Consider the following 17983-nt stretch of genomic DNA (forward strand, 5'->3'; position numbering starts at 1 on the left):
TCAGCTTGGCCAAAGCTACATTTGTTGACAGAAGACCAATGGACAGCAGTAAGCAACTGTAACTACCTCGAGGTAACAGCACTTCTGATTGATGACTGATGATAAAATAAATCAGGCTTCGCTACACATCTTAAAATAAAGCCTGGAGCTCTGCCACTGTACGTCAGTCAGCGACAGGTGCGGGAGCTGTAAATTGGATCCTTTTGTTTTTCTTCAGCGAATAGGCTAACCTAGCATGGTGCTGCTGTTAAAATGTGAGTGTAATATTAGCACCGTAGCTCACATGGCTATGGTAGTGTTGTTGTATCCCCACGGCCCACACCTGAATTTTAAGTTGTTGTATGTGATATATGGCATCTAGTATGTCGGACAAGTGCAGAGTTACAGTCTATTGTATGTGTAAAAAGCAGAAAATGTACACAATAGCACTTCTTGGAGACACACTCTGGACAAACACAGCTCATCAGTATTAAAGCTACAGGCGCACAAAACGGCATGTTCCCAGTAGGGTAGGGTAATTGTTCAAAAATGGTATAATAAGGGAACTTTACAAAGCAATAGAAAGCTCCAGTTAGTGACGTAAATAGTGCAAATTCAGAACCAGGGAGAATGATTTAATGAGCATGACTTTTTCAACACATTCAATTAAATACTTTGTTTATTGCAGTTTTAATCATACCACCCGCCTCTAGTTCAAGCGGTATCATTCATAATGCTTCAATAAAACGTTGGTTATGGGTGTACTCTTACACAGTGGTGGGTTGTCATGCCACCATAGAGATGATCAAATGCAACAATACACTCACATGGTCTGTCCTGCCGTTGGCAATCCATAGGTTATATTATTGTCTGAGGATATTTCAGGAACTGTTCAGAGAAATAAGACAGGAGTGAAGCTACACAGAGCGCTCCTATTGAAGTTTCCAGCTACGACTTTGTCCCTGTGTCCTAATATAAGAATATTTCATCTTGCAGTCATTGTAGCACATGAAACCCATCTTAATTAGCAGGGATTTCATTTGAGGTTTGCTAAATTACCTCCTTTCACAAGCAGGCGCCCTGTCTCCTCACATGACTGTGCGTTAATGTGCACTCTTAATCACCCTTGTGAGGCACTCTGCATTTATTTCTAGACATTTTTATGTATTAATACAAAAAACAAAAACTGCTCTTATAACAGATAGCTGTTGTGCAAATAAGTGGGCGTCTTGATCCTTTGACTTCCATGTTGTTGATTTCTTTGCGTGACAGTCGACGGTGTTAATGCCCAGAAGGAATAGTTTTGTGTCTTAGCTAATCCCCAAAATACCTTTTGATGTCAATATAAAACTAGAGTGACTGAATAATCTTCTTAACTTACAGGCTGATATGTTTGAAATCCTCTTTAGCGTCATACTGCTCCAGTTTCAGCTTCACGTAGTGTATATATTACACTCCCATAGACTTACAGAGTTTTCTTCAAGTGTTCTTTCTGGAGGAGGTTGAATTATTATTATACGTTTATTTCAGCTGCCAAGCACAGCATTTGGAAAATATATCACCCAAAGAAAAGTATTCCAAACTTTTGCTGAAGTAATATTTAACAATACAAATTTTCAATTTTACAAATGAATTTTGTAATTGCATTTGTTTGTTGCACTTTTATCAGAACATTTAAAAAATGTATTTTAATTAATTAAATTTACTTAGTCGCTTTGGTCATTTAGGTATTGAAAACACGAATCATTTAATGATTTGGTGTATTGGTGTACTTTTTAAATTAAATTTAATTCATATTATTTTGGTGGATTTAAGTTTTGAAAACACAACCCATTTAATTACCATAAACTGTGTTTCACTTAATATACCTACAGTATACTTCTTAATTAAGACATATCTATATGTAAAATGCTTAATTAAATTACAATAATGAAGACTATTATATGAAATGAAACATACAATCTATTCCAAAAAAAGTTAAATGTAAATGTATACTAATACTATTGTTTTTCCATCTTAATAAAAGTAATATTTTATTTTAATAAAAATGATAAAAATCATTTAATCTTTACATGTATTCTAACATGTATTCTAACATGTATTCTAACCACGAGCCGCAGGGTGGCCGAGTGGTTAGCATGTTGGCCACGCAGTCAAGAGATCGGGAGGACCTGGGTTTCAATCTCCGCTTGGGCATCTCGATGTGGAGTTTGCATGTTCTCTCCGTGTGTGTGTGTCGCTTTTGTCCGGGTACTCCGGTTTCCTTCCATATTCCAAAAACATGCATGTTAGGTTAATTGGGTGCTCTAAATTGTCCATAGGTATGAATGTGAGTGTGAATGCTTGTTTGTCTTTGTGTGCCCTGCGACTGGCTGGCCACCAGTCCTTACTATATTTTATTTTTCCCATTTTTCTTTCACCTCATATTTGGTCTCAAATGCTGATACTACTATGTGGGAATGCATAAAGGTAAGTTTTGATGATGTTATTGAGTGCTAATGTGCATATTTGCTGGTGCACAACAGTTAATTCATGCTAGCGTGCTGCCTTTTGCCACACACACAGCAACGTCATAATCTCTCTTAAAAAAAAAAAATAATTCCAGGCTTGTACAGGTGGATAGTGGGTCTGTATTCATTTTGTGCTTTAAATTTGATGTTGTTACTGACTTAGTTTTACACGATATATTATAAATAACACACATTAGATCGCTATAATGTTGGATTTGTGGGAACATGAGCGGGCCCGTGGGTCAAAAAAGGTTGGGGACTACTGCTATACAGTATGTAAGCAGACAAAACACATTCCGGTACACACCATTCAACACACTCCTCATTTTCAGTCAATCTTTATTCATCTTTATTATTCTTACCACTCTAAATTTGCGTGTGGATGACATGTTCGCTTGGGGGCAAATTATTCTCCCTTGGAACAGATAATAAAGTAGGAAGGGTAGTAAACTGTGCGGTTGGAGGGGAAAGTACTAGGGGCGTAATGAGGAACGGTAGTGATGGAAGGAGGAAAAGGTTGAGTAGAGATCAATGGGAAGAGACTAGCAGAGAATAGTAGCATCCTATTTTGTGTGAGTCACCTTGAGCTGGTGTGTGTGTGTGTGTGTGTGTGTGTGTGTGTCTGTGTGTTAAATCATGGACATTTTTCAATATTGTGTGTGAATAGAAGCTTTTAAGTGTGTCTGCCACTGGAGATCCTCCAGCAGTGAACTACAGCTGCAAGGGGACGCTTGATTTCTGCCAAGGTGCGCCAGGACAGCGGTTAGAGCTCTCCAAGCTCAGACACAAAAGCTGAGATCACTCTTGACACACAGAGACTGACCAAAAAGGCTGTTGTTCAGTTTGACTGAATGTATTGTCCACCAGTAGGCTGCCATGCTACGCTATTCTTGACTTGGCATTTATTTGCTAAACTAGCATTTAACACTTTCACCCGAGGCCAGCCGATGGCTTCCAGGCATCCACGGTTTTTGTTTTTTTTTTACCACACGTGTGATGTGTTTTATCTGTGGGTGTAAAAAATTCCAAAGTGTTGTGGACTCTAGCTGTCTGACAGAAGGACGTGTTTTGCAATTACTGTGCGGAATTACTTCCATTTCAGTACAATTGCTCCATCTGTCACTGTGTATGAATATTTTACAACAAATGTCTGTGAGAGTAAAATGTCCCGTGAGGAGAACGTGGGTAAAGACCCAAATACAAGCTGAGGCTGGAAGGAAACTCTAAAGGTGATTATTTAAGAAGTCATGCACACATCTTCTTAAGATGTTTTGTGGTTATGAACGTAAATGAATTTAAAACTTAATTTTGGTCCGTAAACGTGAGACTTCCTCAAGATCTAGCTAGAGGACCAGCCGGCGGAAGAATACACGTGACGTGCAGCACAAGAATACTGTACAGTGTGTGCCTCGTACTGAGCTGAGTGTGCTCAGACACACTGAGCAAGAATATCATCACATACTAGTAAGAAAAGAAAAGGAAAGCCATCACCATGGAAGTGAAAATGAACATCATAAAAAGCTCAGAGAGAGGAGACACTGCCCAACAATATTCACCACTCTTTTGGGTTCCTACGCTCGGCGGTCGTGGCCATCACTGACAATAAAGATGATTGAATGATAATGAGTTACATAGAGTGGCCATGGCTTTTGTGCACTGAAGAGAAGAGGGGGGTTACCCCTCCAGACTAGCCAGGGATAATATTCTAAGAAAGTGGAAAGGCCTGCAAGACAACTACAAGGAGAAAAGTAAGGAATTGTTCTCTTTTTAGGACCGTTTCATTTAATTTTCTGACTTACACTACAACTCACCTTACATCACAGTCGAGGAAGAGGTCTAGAGGGCCCACAATAGTGTGTTGGCCATAAACCTCACAATGATGCTATGCTGGGATGTCAACAGATAGTTGGCACAACTCCAGGCTTGATATTTAAGATCAGCCTTTTTTCCTTTTTTTTTTTCTTTTTTAAAAACTGTCCTCCATGAAGTGGTGGGCGTCTATGTTTGGTGCTCATCAACAGGCAGAGGGACAGACATTACTGTTTGTCCCTGACATTCTGACATTACTGTTAGAACATCATTAAAAAGTCCATCCATCCATTTTCTATGCCGCTTCTCCTCATTTGGGTCGTGGGGGTATGCTGGGTATGCCTATCTCAGCTGACTTCGGGCGACAGGCGGGTTACACCCTGGACTGGTCGCCAGCCAATCACAGGGCACATATAGACAAACAACCATTCACACTCACATTCATACCTATGGACAATTTAGAGTCGCCAATTAACCTAACATGCATGTTTTTGGAATGTGGGAGGAAACCGGAGTACCTGGAGAAAACCCACGCACTTGAATAATAGGACACCTTAAAATAATGGTCCTCATTCAGTTGTATGTCATATTTGAGTAGACTGACTCCTCCAGAACAGTGAGCAGTGGGTTTGCTTTGTCCAAACTTTGTCCAAACTACTGCCATGTAGGTGTAAGAAAGTATGCGCAAGGACAGAAAGCTCTTTGACCAAACGATGACATTCAAATCCCATATCAGTGTCCTCCCTCTCCTCCCTCCACGCCTTAATCTCTCCATGCCTAAAGTAGCTCAGTTAACCTCGGTGACAGCTTAAACAGTGTGAGTCCGAATTCTATCGACTTCAGAGGGGTCGGCAGCATTAAGGTAGGCGCTGTCACATTGTGAAATAATTGCTTTTTATCTGCACAGCTCCAGTAATGAGCATCAATGCAGGCGCTGGCGTTGCGCTCCCTTGGATATCTTCTAAGCAGATTGGTATCAACATGCATACGAGGCTTTGATTTGATCCTCTGATGTTTTATCTGCATGGTCTGCAATGTCCTTTTGTTGATTTGGTTCTGAAATATAGCAAAGCGATTCTCTGCTGTGATGAGAGAAATATGCAAATGAATCATCTTTTCTCACTTTTTTGCAAATACAACATTAGTAATGACAACAGCAAATGGTATTTTTTAAGTCACATTTTTTAAGCCACTACCAGTCATTATGCTGTTGCCCAGAAATCCCACATTAATTGACACTACAGTGTTATACTTCAGTACAACAGGTTGAGGAGTATGGGAGACCCTTGTCTAGTCTTGTTCTTTTTGGAAGCGGAGTCCTGTTTTGGTTGGTGGCCGCATAAATGGATGGATGGTTGTATTATTACAAAACCATTCATTTAAGTAATTTTAGGTTTTGTGTCTTTCTTGAATGTTGCTATTGTGGCCGTAACGATTTCATCTCCACTGTCAAGCTGACATTTCTGTAGGGAGACGTCAAAGAGTGCATGAGTGTCATGTGAAGGAAATCTCTGCTGGTTTTCTGTAAGTAACCGCGCACACAATGCACACATGGCTGAACACAACCGTCACATCCAATCAAGCTTATGAATAAATAAAGTGTGTTTCAAGCTTCATGTTCTCAAAACCCAGCCCGCTTTGGCTTCGTACATGCTCGCATGATGCACACGTCTGCGAGATGTGGCACTGATGTTTATCACAGTGCTTTTTTTGTGTCTAGTCCAGATTGGAATACAGTTCTTCCAGCCAGGGCTGGACAAAATTTTTGTCTTGGACTTTTTTGGTGTAGAGGGGACGTCTCCCCACCACTTCCTGCAACTGCCTTAATTGAGGTGTGCACCCCCCAACGGTTGTCCTTCCTCCTCAGCCATAGCCAGGAACGTTCCTTTTCAGCCTCTTCCCCTAGCTCTTTCAGGGCTTTCTGCAAGCTCGCCCTTGTCACCCCTGCAACTTGGAGCAACTGGACTGCTGATTTTCCCACAAACCCGCGACACCCAACATCCACAGAGTAAATTCTGGCTTTCGAGCCAGCTTCTTTCCACTGCCAGCTCTGAGTATTTTAGGCCGCTGGTGTGCCGCTGCCGTGCCTTCTTTCCAGGGGGTGGTGAGCTCTATCAGGAGGATCCTCCTCTCCAGCACAGGCCACATACAACATCTGTTCATAACACTGTTGTTGCGATCTCTAGTTGTTTTCTCAATTCCACTAGTATCTGCCACACTTCCGGGAGTGAGGATGCGGTCTTTATACCATGCTGGGGGACAGAGCATGTTACCAGACCTGATAAATCTGTGCAAGGTTCATGGCTGTTGCCATGTTGTTAGCTGACACTCTGCCTCTTGAGGACCAATCAAAACTTGGTCGTGGTGCCACCTGATGCGTCCACTCTGCACGCCAACAAAATGTGCTGTAGTCTCGCGTGGATGTTACCACACTGGGCACAGCTAACCTCATCTCCAAACAACTTTGCCAGATTCCTGGGGGCAAGGGAGAGTGTCGCATGTAATGCGCCTGTTGATGGTGGTGCCCCAACGTGTCCAAGCTCCTTGTTTAACTTGTTTAACCTGCCAGTTGCACCGTGTACGTGAATGAGGCACCGAATGATGGCATGAGGCACTCCAGCCTGCACAGTGTGTCTCGGTAGGGACGGTCACTGAGTGTGACTGGCCAATGACAGTGTGTGAAGAGTCAATACAGTATGAGGATTTTTTTTTCATCATGATGACGGAGAATGACGAGATGTACTCGTTTCTTGCCCATATTTGGCAAAAATGCATTATTCGCAATGGATACTTGTTTATAATGAGTATCCGGCTCATCCCTAACCATTACCGTTTCAGTGCTCACAATTGCTTTGGTTGACCATCTTCAAACTTTCTGGGATTGTTGGTCTCCAAATAAGCCTGAGTCCCATGAATTGGAATATCTGTGTGCCGTTTTAATTCTTCGAGTGTCAATTTTTGCCCGACTGTCCTTAGACTTACAGTTTGTATGAGTACCAGCATGTACCAAAAACAAGATGGCCGAGCCAGCTGAAGGCAAAGTCAAATTCGCACATTTTCTGTGTTTAAAGTTAACAGCTTTTTAACCAGTTGTATTCAAACTTGGAGAGACCGTTGTACTGCACTATAGAGTATATGAGCAAGAATGACTTCACTTACTTGACTTAAGACTAGGGTTGGGCATAGTTTGAATTTGAATGATTTCAATTCCGATTCATCGGTCTGATTTCGGTTCCTAACAATTCTCGATCCCAATGCTTTTTAGCGGCAGGGTCATAAATGTTTGCATGGTTTAAATAAGGGTGCTAACCAGAGTTCTTTTTGGATGAAATGTCTGAACCTCTCCATCAATTTTTTTTAATGATATGAACTTTTTTTTTATCAACTTTACTACGAAATTCTTCCAGGGCTATTTTCAACCAGTATATAAATATCAAACCATTCAACTTGAATATAAAATAAATAAATGTACAGGAGTACACGTTCACAAAAGATGTTTACTTTTGAAAAGTAGTATACTTTGTTTGCTGCCTCAGTGTTGGTGTAAGCTATTTTTTATGACACTCTTATTTTGTTACTACAAGTAAACAGGATGTAGCCCACAGCGGTCTTATTTTGATTGCGAAAAGTATGTTGTGTGGCTTGAGAGGGTCACTTGACTCTTGCTAGTAGATGAACTGTACACATGAATAAACTTGCCTGATGTGTAATGATGTGTAGCATGCGTATGTAGTGGTGGAACCGTCCGTCTGCTCTGTCCACTGAGTACGCTACCACAATTGCCAACTCCCGTGTCTGCCAACACCTCGTCCGCCAACGCCTCATCTGCTAACACCATGTCCACCTTCACATTTGCAATTTTAGTATGTGTTAATTTTCAGCGTTCCATTTTTGAACAACTTTCATTGTGCAATAAATACAAATAACAAAGAAACTCTTCAAGTCTTTGAAACTGAAATAGTATTTAATGCCCTAAACACCGCTCTGTCTGTGTGTGTGCATGTGTCCTTTCCATCACCTCCATCAAGGGGATTGCACTTCCTCAAGTATGGCCTCACATGACCTCTTAAAGTTTGTTGTCATGGTTTGTTTCCAGGTTTAATGAAGTAGGATGAAATGTGAAAGCTACTGACGTTGCCGGATTCGATGTTATGACTCTCATAGTTTGGATGTATTTGTTTAAAAGTGACTGGAAGCTTCCTGATAAAGAATCACAATAAAGACAAAATTACAGTATGCATCATGGTGTTTTTCCTCATTTTTTAACTGAAAGACTCAGAGTCCAAACCTCCTATATATTGCTTCAAATCAAGTTATATTACATGTACTTTGGTGTCTGTGCTGCAGAGTTTCTTCAAATGTCAAACTTTTACTCCTGTGGGATTTATTAGTGGATCGCCACAGGCAACTGGAAGTTTTGTGACGGCTTTCACCTTCAACATCCACAGGCAGATTCACTATGAATCATCTACTGCAGGGGTGGGCAAACGTTTTGACTCGCAGGCCGCATTGAGTTAACAAAATTGGCCCGGGGGCCAGGCTATATATTTGATACAAGCACACTAGTTCAAGTTGATAAGTCTAACAGTCAGCATGGAAATGTTTGTCTTATTTGATCTGTAAAAGTGTCATACAATCTGCTATATGCTATATGTGTCCCATTTTTCAGGAGCACGTTAAACGTCAGACGACATTAACTAACAAAATAGAATTTTACAGATTATTTTTATTGAATAAGACACCCGGAATGTACATGAATAAAGCATGTGTGATATACAATATGAACTGTGAACGATAAAACATTGACTATTAAAGAGTATGTGAACATCCCTCCTTTTTTACTTCCCAGACAGTGCAGTGGGTAGGTTAAGTTGTGTGGCACATATTCGTTGACTTGTGGTTGTTTGGCACCATGGGTTAGGTAGTTGTCTGGATGGCTGCAATGTGAAAAGCTACTTAAACCATCAAAAGGTTTTCTCAGATTGACTGACTGTGGTAGGCTAAAAGTTGAAATTAAATACTTCGGAAGCAACTGGCGGGCCGGATTCAAATGCTTGGCGGGACGGATGTGGCCCCCAGGCCGTAGTTTGTTCACCCCTGATTTACTATATGTCTAATCCTGCCAACAACACTAACAGGTTATAGACTTGAGACTTAATAGTTTTCATTCTTTTCATTCACAAGAATTTCTTAGCATTTACTGTAAGATAAAAGGTGATATACAGTAGATCCCCGCATATTTGCAGTTCGGCATTCGCCATCCTAACCCGTGTCATTTGCCCTACATTGGTAAAGCTTGACTTGCACAGAAAGTAGTTAGAGTTAAACTTCAACTTGCTTGAGGAGGTGTTCTTTCTATGCAGTTAATCAGCTTTATGTATATACCTTTACTCACGTATCACAAACCAACAGGAGCTTATCAACCCAAATGCCTCCCTCACTCAGTCACGGTGCAACCAAAAATAAGACAAGTAACACACGTGGAACACACAATGTAAATGTACCATACAAACTATGCGGGTATTGAAATTGAAACTTACACAGTAATATTTATGCAAGACAATACTATTGTAGACTAATTTATAACCTACAAGGTACTTCCTGTTGGGGAAGTGTTGCAGTTACATTGTGTGTTCCACATGTGCTATCTGTTGTCACCACATGTTGGCCATGTTTGCAGAATGTTGCTGCCGTCTGTTATAGGTTATACAAATACTGCATTACTCACAATTCTCTTCCTTGTTCTTTTTTGTTGCGACATTAGCTCCAGGGCGGCCCTTGTGGCCGAGATGCCACTGCGTGCCATGCCAGTCAGCAGTGGACGGTGAGGCCCAGGAGGAGGGGGCCGAGTGCAGGAAACAAAGGGGGGGCAACCCGCACCAGGCTGGAGACATGAACCTCTGCTGGAACGAGATCAAACGCAAGTCCCACAACATTCGGTAAGAGACCGCCACACTTGGCAATAGAAAAATGTATTGCACTAGCATGATGTCTAAAGAAGAGCAACATGACCTCCGCTGTGGCACAACTCTTCTGTTCAAGTCTATTAATTGCTCAATCTGACATTTGCATGGAGGCAGGAGCTCAGAACATTCAGAGAAATTCTTCCATCCCTTTTAAAAACAATTCCAGTGGTACCTCGGTTTTGATAATTAATTCATTCCAAAGGGTCAGACGAAAACCGAAACGTACAGTATGACGAGGCCTTTTCCCAATAGTAAATGATGGAAATCCAATTACCGTCATTTCCGATGTATAAGCTGCTGTTTTTTTTCTCAGACTTTGAATGCTGCAGCTTTCCAGCAATGGGGCTAATATGTGGTGATGTTCAAATCTTGTGACGTCTCGTATACTTCAGAACTACTGCCAATCGTTTAAATATGTATTTTGGAAAACGTTATTACTAAGACAGTGCATCATAACAAACAAAAAAAATCAGTAAATTACCAAAAAACACAGAGAAGCCACCTTTCTCGCCGTTTGCTAACCCTGTCGCTCTGGTTGAGTGGAGCCGGGTATGCATGCACATGCTGCAGTTTACAGTGAGCAGCAACAAGCACAATTTTTACTAAAATCAAATGTAAAACATTGTTGGATTTGGATTATTCAATAAACACCATAAATATACCGGCAAGATTGCAAAGCATATGTTGAATGAAAACAGAAAGGGAAAGTAACATATAAAAGAGGGTACATATTGGAATTTGTGCAGCGATCTCATTGTTAACACATACCTGCATCCGCCAGGACGCACTATGTTGACTCAAAGGCGGACAGTGGTATCCCTGGTCCCATTGTACCTTGGTTCTTATGAAGTCCAGAGCAATAACTCCAGCAGAAATAGTGTGTAATATCCAGCAATTCCCCAAGTGACACTATGTAAACATTGCGCAATGTACATAGTGCAACAGGCGTACACGTCATATCCGCTCACGTACACTATACACCGATAACAAGAAATACAGATACAATAAACCACACTAAACAAAATAACATGTCGTGTTGTTCTCTTGGAGATGAATAAAGTTGCTATCTATCCATCTAACACTGACTGCCGAAAAATAGGCAACCGGATGTAGATGGGTTCTTCTTCTTTTTTTTGTTTATGGCGGGTCGCAACCAACGTTTAGGTGAATACCGCCACCTACTGTGCCGGAACGTAGACGTGGTGCCAGGATGTAGACGTGTTCTGCACATGCGCAGTGACAAGCCGGTACCTTGTCACCATCTTCCATCATAGAAAACACATGAAGAAATGGATATGATGCCGCTTTCAAGTTAGAGGCGATCGATTTGGCTGTCAAGACAAAGAAACATGGCTGCTTCGCGTAATGGTCAGACGTTGGAGACGGCATGAAAAGCTGACGCAAAGCAAATAGACAATAAAAGCTTTCTTAGGTAAGAAAAGCAGATGGCCTGAACTACAAAACATGCTTGAAGACTGGTTAACTACACAGAGAGCAGACGGCCGCATATGAAGAGCAACTTTTGCACAAGTCTGTCGGTGGATCCTTACGGCATGGAGCATGAAAAATACTATCAACGGGTTTCCAAAGGCGGGACTACTGCCAGATGAATAGGACACTGAGAGCACACCGGCAGAGAGAGAGAGACCGATGACGTGTGTGACTAAATAATTATGACGCTGTTCAATTCTGACACAGAAGAGGAAGAGTTTTGTGGTTTTAGTTCCCAAGAGGATGATGATGAATGACTTTTCTGGTAGACTAATGTTACCCATGTAACATGCACTATTCGACACTGTTTAACTAGCTGTCTACTGTTCTGTACTGTTTCGATAGCCGTGTTGCACCTGTTTAGCACGCATTGTTTGGGGAAAAAAAAAGCATTTCATTAAAAGTTTAAGAAAATCTTTCTGTATAACATCTTTCTATGCACTAAATATCACATTTTATGACGTCGATAACTGAGTCTTATAATCTGGTACGGTTTATATATTTACAAATGTTTTTGTTTTTCCTCTAAATGTAGTGGGTGTGGCTTATACACCAGTGCGGCTTATACACCAGAATTTACGGTAATCTGTTCTGGGACGCCTAAAAATATTAACAAAAAATACATTTTCTAGAGATCGATTCCACTAATGTTTGTCACCTTCTTTATCCAAGTGATGGCAGTCGCAATTTTCTTTGGCCCCATGGTGGGTTATTCAGCACTCGCACTGAATAAAAAATGCATGGACAGTCAGTCACCAACGCATAGGGTTTTTTGTTTGTGCATTCGTATCCGAGGATTGACACAGTACAGGGCAAACAGAGTGGTTTGTTCTTCGCTATATTGTACAAAAACAGAGAGAGTGTACAAAAACAGAGATAAAATTTTGTTGAAACCCATACAATAATGATAGGGAATTTGACTGCAACTGCCTCAAGGCAGTACTCAATCCAACATTGACATGGAAGTAGGAGTTCCAAACATTCTTGAATCTTACAATTAACTGATCGTTAATTTTCCTCATTGTTGATGAAAGAAAGCCTACCTAATAAAGTGTCCAGACACTTTTTTCTCTTTCATAAATAAATCATAGTTAAAATTGCAAAACTGTTTGCAATACTCCTGTATTTTTTGTGTAGAGTGTGTTGATAAATAATGTGCACATACAGTCCTATAGTGCAATAGAGCTTAATGATATGTAGCATTTTTATGTAGAGTCTGAATGTGTGTTCATTATCCATTCATCTCCTGCTGCCGAGTCAGCGTATTCATCATTGACAACAATGCTAATGCTGTCGTCATTGTTCTCTGATGCTTAGTAGGAGAATTTCGAGGCTTTGCTGCACCATTTCACCTTCAATACGAGGATCCCGTTCAGACAATTGGCCCCCTTTAAAGGCTTACTTGACCCTGGCAGTGCATCTATTGTGGAATAAGGCATGGGAGGGGGCAGGACAGTTGTCAAATTGGTTAAGACAGTTTCCCCTGCAGCCTCGTGTAATTAGATCACCATGAATGACCTGAGCTGGACTCATGAGGCCAAAAGCGCGAGTGGAGGGGAAGGAAAAATACAGGAATGAGTGGATCGAGAGCAAAGACAGCTGGTTCTAAATTATCCCAGAAGAGAGAGAAACGGGATGCAGGGAAACGCGTGGAGGATGGTGAAGTGTAAGAGTGAATGAATGACTGTGTAACCTTGAGAGGAAAGTGGTTTTATACCAGCGGCGGGACAAGCGCCACGGACTTGGCTTTGTAATAGCTCCCCTGACATTGATTGACGGCTGCTTGAGCCTCTCCCCTAATCAAAGTCAAGCCTGCTCTTCCTCCTCTTTAATCCTCTCCAGTATAGTGGAAATTTAGTACTACTGGAAATTTGACAGGAATTAAGGCTGCAAAACTGACTTCCAAAATGAAGTCTAAAAACACCTGTGTGTTTTTGTTTCTCTGTAAAACCAGGTGGGATTGGATTTGGATAAGGAGGGAAAAATAGCTAAATGATATGCTGAATGTTTACCTGTGGCAGTGAAATTATCGATGTGAAACAGCGTCATTCAACTAATTGGGCTGTTAGATGATAACAGGAGGTTAGAGGTGTGATTACTTTTTTGATGTTTTATGTGCAAAAGAGAATAAATCATGAAACGAAACACACTAAGCGACATTACACTGTACAAATATTGTGTGTCTTGCATCACAATGTGGGTTTATTGCTTTTTTTGGCCATGAATACATATCAGCACATTGACGTGGAGACAACTGTTGTCTGTCCTTTCACATACACACATAATGTGAACATCCATCCATCCATCCATTTTCTATGCCGCTTCATAATGTGAACATCAGTGTAATTATTCATACACACACATAATGTCATCATTTGAATTTGAATTGAATATATCACATAATACAGGCTTTCGGCAGCAATGTAACTGCCCCACAATATAAAAGCCGCCACCCCTTACAAATTTTTGTTTTTGTTTTACTTGAAAACAATGTTAAGTAATATATTGTATGAATGGATATACTTTATATGCTATATGGATTAATATCCAGCTTATTATTTATGCACATATTGATATGGGATGTGCGAGTACATCACTATCTGTATTTGTATCTGTTTCTGTATCTGTATCTATTCAACCCATCTAAATTATCTGTATCTGTATCTGTACTCGGAGTGGGTGGGCCATAAACTGGAAGTAGCCGTGGTTTAACCGGAAATGAGTGGGGCTTTAACTGGTACATTATTTTAAGTCTGAAATTGACATGGATTGATCAGAAGTTGCTATATTTATTGTTTATTATTCAGCTATATGTGTAATGTGTATGTGTTTAAATGATCTGTACGACTTTATTATTTAATTATTGTTTAATGATCTGTGAAGTTGGTGATTTATGCAAAAACATCCAGTGATGGCAAACAGGGAAATATCTGTCAGCCTTGTTCACTGTAGTTTTCTCAAAAGCACCACGTTCAGTACTACGAGCAAAGTTTTTCAACTGACTTTATATCACCAGCCAAATTAGAAGGAAGCAGACGGAAGAAAAAAAACAATGGCAGTGACCGACACAACACGAGCCGTTTTCAACTCTGTCTTGTCAAATGCACCGCGTACATAACAAAACAAGTCTACCAACTAACTTTTAATATCATACAAAGCGAAAAATAGAGAACGTGAGTCGAACCAAGCAAGCGAGTCACTGTCTTTATTGTGTATGTGTGTTAAAGAGTGAGAGGCATGGCTCCTCTCTCTGACTGTCGCGAGTCTGTCTAGCGAGGTGCGGTCGTTGCGTGTGACTGGCCAATCACAGAGCGTGAAGAGTGAATACGGCTATCATGTGCATGCTAACTTGCGTTTTAAAGTGTCACTTAATAATCTTGCTCTTTTATTATTATAATACCTATGGCTTGTCTTCAGATCATTAGTTGTGTGTCTAAACACGTACCTCGTATGCTAGCAGTAGCTCACCAGCTGACGTCGAGTAGTTCACCAAAGGATATTTGTGTAGCACTTTATAAAATTATCCAGCATACACCTCTCACACTTAGCCCAGTTCTTTAATGACAATGGTTACTGAAGTAGTTTTTTGTCCATGTAACAGATAACAATATTTTGGATTTTACAGTAACAATAACCTGAGGTTTGACATCACACTTGCATCCTTAATGCCAAGGAAATTGTATTATTTTTATTCACAAATATAAAATGACTTCCATACATCAGAGTAATAAGAAAATGTGTTTAGCATAACATACTGTAATAGAAACACATAAACAAAAAACTAGGAAAATGATGTGCAGCCTAAAAGTACTGTAAATAAAGCTTCACAAGTGTTTCACAAGTGACACTTCATCGGTCGCTATCCTCACCCTCCTTCTCCAGGACACGTCCTCACCCTGGTGGGTGTCCACACGCTGCGGTCTGTCTGGGTAAAGATTCTCATCCACATCACAGCGCACGTTCTAGTTGAACCTGAATGTCAAATAATCCATTTATCCATTGATCCAAGAGATTCATTTATGGTATCCATGGTATTACAGTATATGCTTGACTAATGTTGACAATTGAACGGACTATTGATGACTGTGATGCGGATATGTTTTGGAGAGAACAACCATTAGACCTGAGATTCGACAATCAGTTTAGATCGACGAGATCTATTCAATTGGAAATTGTGCTAAATGTAGGCTAACTGTGCTAACTGTAGCTACCTGTACTTAATCACTTGCAAAGACGGTCTTAGATACTGAGACATGTACTAAGACATTTGCATTTTGATGAAGTCAGTGAGAACTTCAATTCTGTTGTGAACAACTGGCAGGTTGCTTGGAGGTTGGACCATGTTATTTTGAGAACGTAATTTCTGTTTCAAGAAATGAGCCAAACCAATGGAGAAAAACTGTAGTTCTTCTTACCAAGGCACCCTGACTGTATGTTCTGATGTTTTTGTAGCATGTTTGTGTTTTCAAAGGAAATATAATTTGTACCGTACATTATTTTGGTATGGGACAAGATTTTATGCTAAAAAACTGGCAGCAGAGTCGACAGAATTTTACCGTAAAAATAATGGTACCGCTTTTCCATTTACAATAACACATTGTAAAAACAACGGCTGTAGTTTTTCCGCAAAAAAAAAAATGGTAGCTCAGTCAGCAGAACTGTACCGTAAAAGTAACAGTTGTACCATTTTTCCATTTACAGTAATACAATTTTATACTGTTGATTTGACGGTAAAGATTGATAGATGTTTAAATATTTAACTGTAAAAGTTATGTTTCTTACATTGTACCAGTTATTTAACATACAGCTATTTTAAGAACAACAATAATACTTTTTTTGCAGTATATAATTATATACTCTTATACAATATTTTTCGCAGTGTATTCCTGTAGAAATTACTACTTTATTCTGTGCATATTTTCTCAAAATACTGTAGAAATCAAGGTTTTTCTCAAATCACACAGGGTTTTACATTGCAATTAACTCTTATTTTTATTTTGAAATGTATTTGTGGATGAACAGTGACTTGCTATTGTATAAGTCAGGTTACATCACATCTAAAATCTTTTATATTCAACATTGGGACATTGGGATATTGTGAAATTTCTGTATGAAGCCAAAATACAATATAACCTTTACATGTGACTTAATATGACCTCCTCTAAACTTTTTGAATGCACATGCCCGGTGTTTCAGAACTTTTTTAGCTTGCTCTTCACTAACAAGGCACTGAATGGCAAAATTCACATAAGGTATGAGATCCATGAATCAGCCAATACATTTTCACCGAAAAGCATACAGTATGGCTTTCCTTGAGCCGTCTCTGTATCTCTGTTGCAACCAGCTGTGACACTCTAAGCTCAGTGGCCTCCCTCTGAGAACATCTTGGTTGAAGGCTGGCAACAGCGAGGTACTGTTGCTCAACTATGTCATCTCAAGGTGTCATCTTGGTCTCATGTCAAAACATAAACAGCATTATGAAGCGGATGTTCAATTAAACTATTGAAATGGTACATGTACTGCTCCAGTCATGGCTCACACACCTTTGTCAATTTTATCCTTCAGCTCCTTAGTAGAGACCAGCAAGTTGTTCAGAAACACAGTTATACACAAATTATGAGAAAGTCAAATGAATTTCACCTGTAAATGTTATACAGTTATACTGCATTTTAACTTCATCCTGAAATTTTACCCCAAACGCAAATATGCCTAACATTATGTAAGTAGTGTATTGCAATAGGAATATTCTCTTTATAGGCCAATACTGACAACTATGCCTGTCATAATGTACAGTATGTCACTAAGCTCATTTTAGCACGTTTTAGTTTGTTTTGTTCAAACCTCAGTTGCTTTAGCTAGCTCCTCCAGTCTTGTGTTAAGGGAAAGGGAAGGGGTGAGGGATGAGAGGTGAATGGGTGGTGAGCTCAGATTTTTTCAGTTATGTGTAGTTTTGTGTGTATGAGTTGAGGGAAGTGTTATATGCTGCTTTGGTATGGTATTGTGTGCGTTTTTCTGTTTGCTCTGGGCTCTGAACGAATTGGGAGATGTATTCCTTGTTATTATTGTTATAATTATGATTGAATTGATTTATATATTTTTACAATATTTTTAATATTTTTACAGCCTTCTAAATATGGGTTTTACCATTATTAGAGCACTTCAGACATGAAATAACACCCCTATAGTCACCTTTACACTCATATTACCCAATATAGTAGACATAATAAG

The 17983-nt window shown here is 40.0% G+C and overlaps 1 protein-coding gene across 4 annotated transcripts in view; it reads left to right on the forward strand.

Annotated features, from left to right (window-relative positions):
* Positions 1-17983, forward strand: part of drp2 (dystrophin related protein 2) — a 310714-nt gene that overhangs the window by 122919 nt on the left and 169812 nt on the right. For all 4 annotated transcript variants that reach the window (XM_054791350.1, XM_054791352.1, XM_054791354.1 and 1 more), the window contains exon 3: positions 10063-10237. In XM_054791350.1, coding sequence (XP_054647325.1) covers positions 10191-10237 — 47 coding nt within the window. In that variant the 5' untranslated portion in view covers positions 10063-10190. The remainder of the gene's footprint in view (positions 1-10062; positions 10238-17983) is intronic.

The sequence above is a fragment of the Dunckerocampus dactyliophorus genome, chromosome 11, assembly GCF_027744805.1.
Source record: "Dunckerocampus dactyliophorus isolate RoL2022-P2 chromosome 11, RoL_Ddac_1.1, whole genome shotgun sequence".
NCBI lineage: Eukaryota > Metazoa > Chordata > Actinopteri > Syngnathiformes > Syngnathidae > Dunckerocampus > Dunckerocampus dactyliophorus.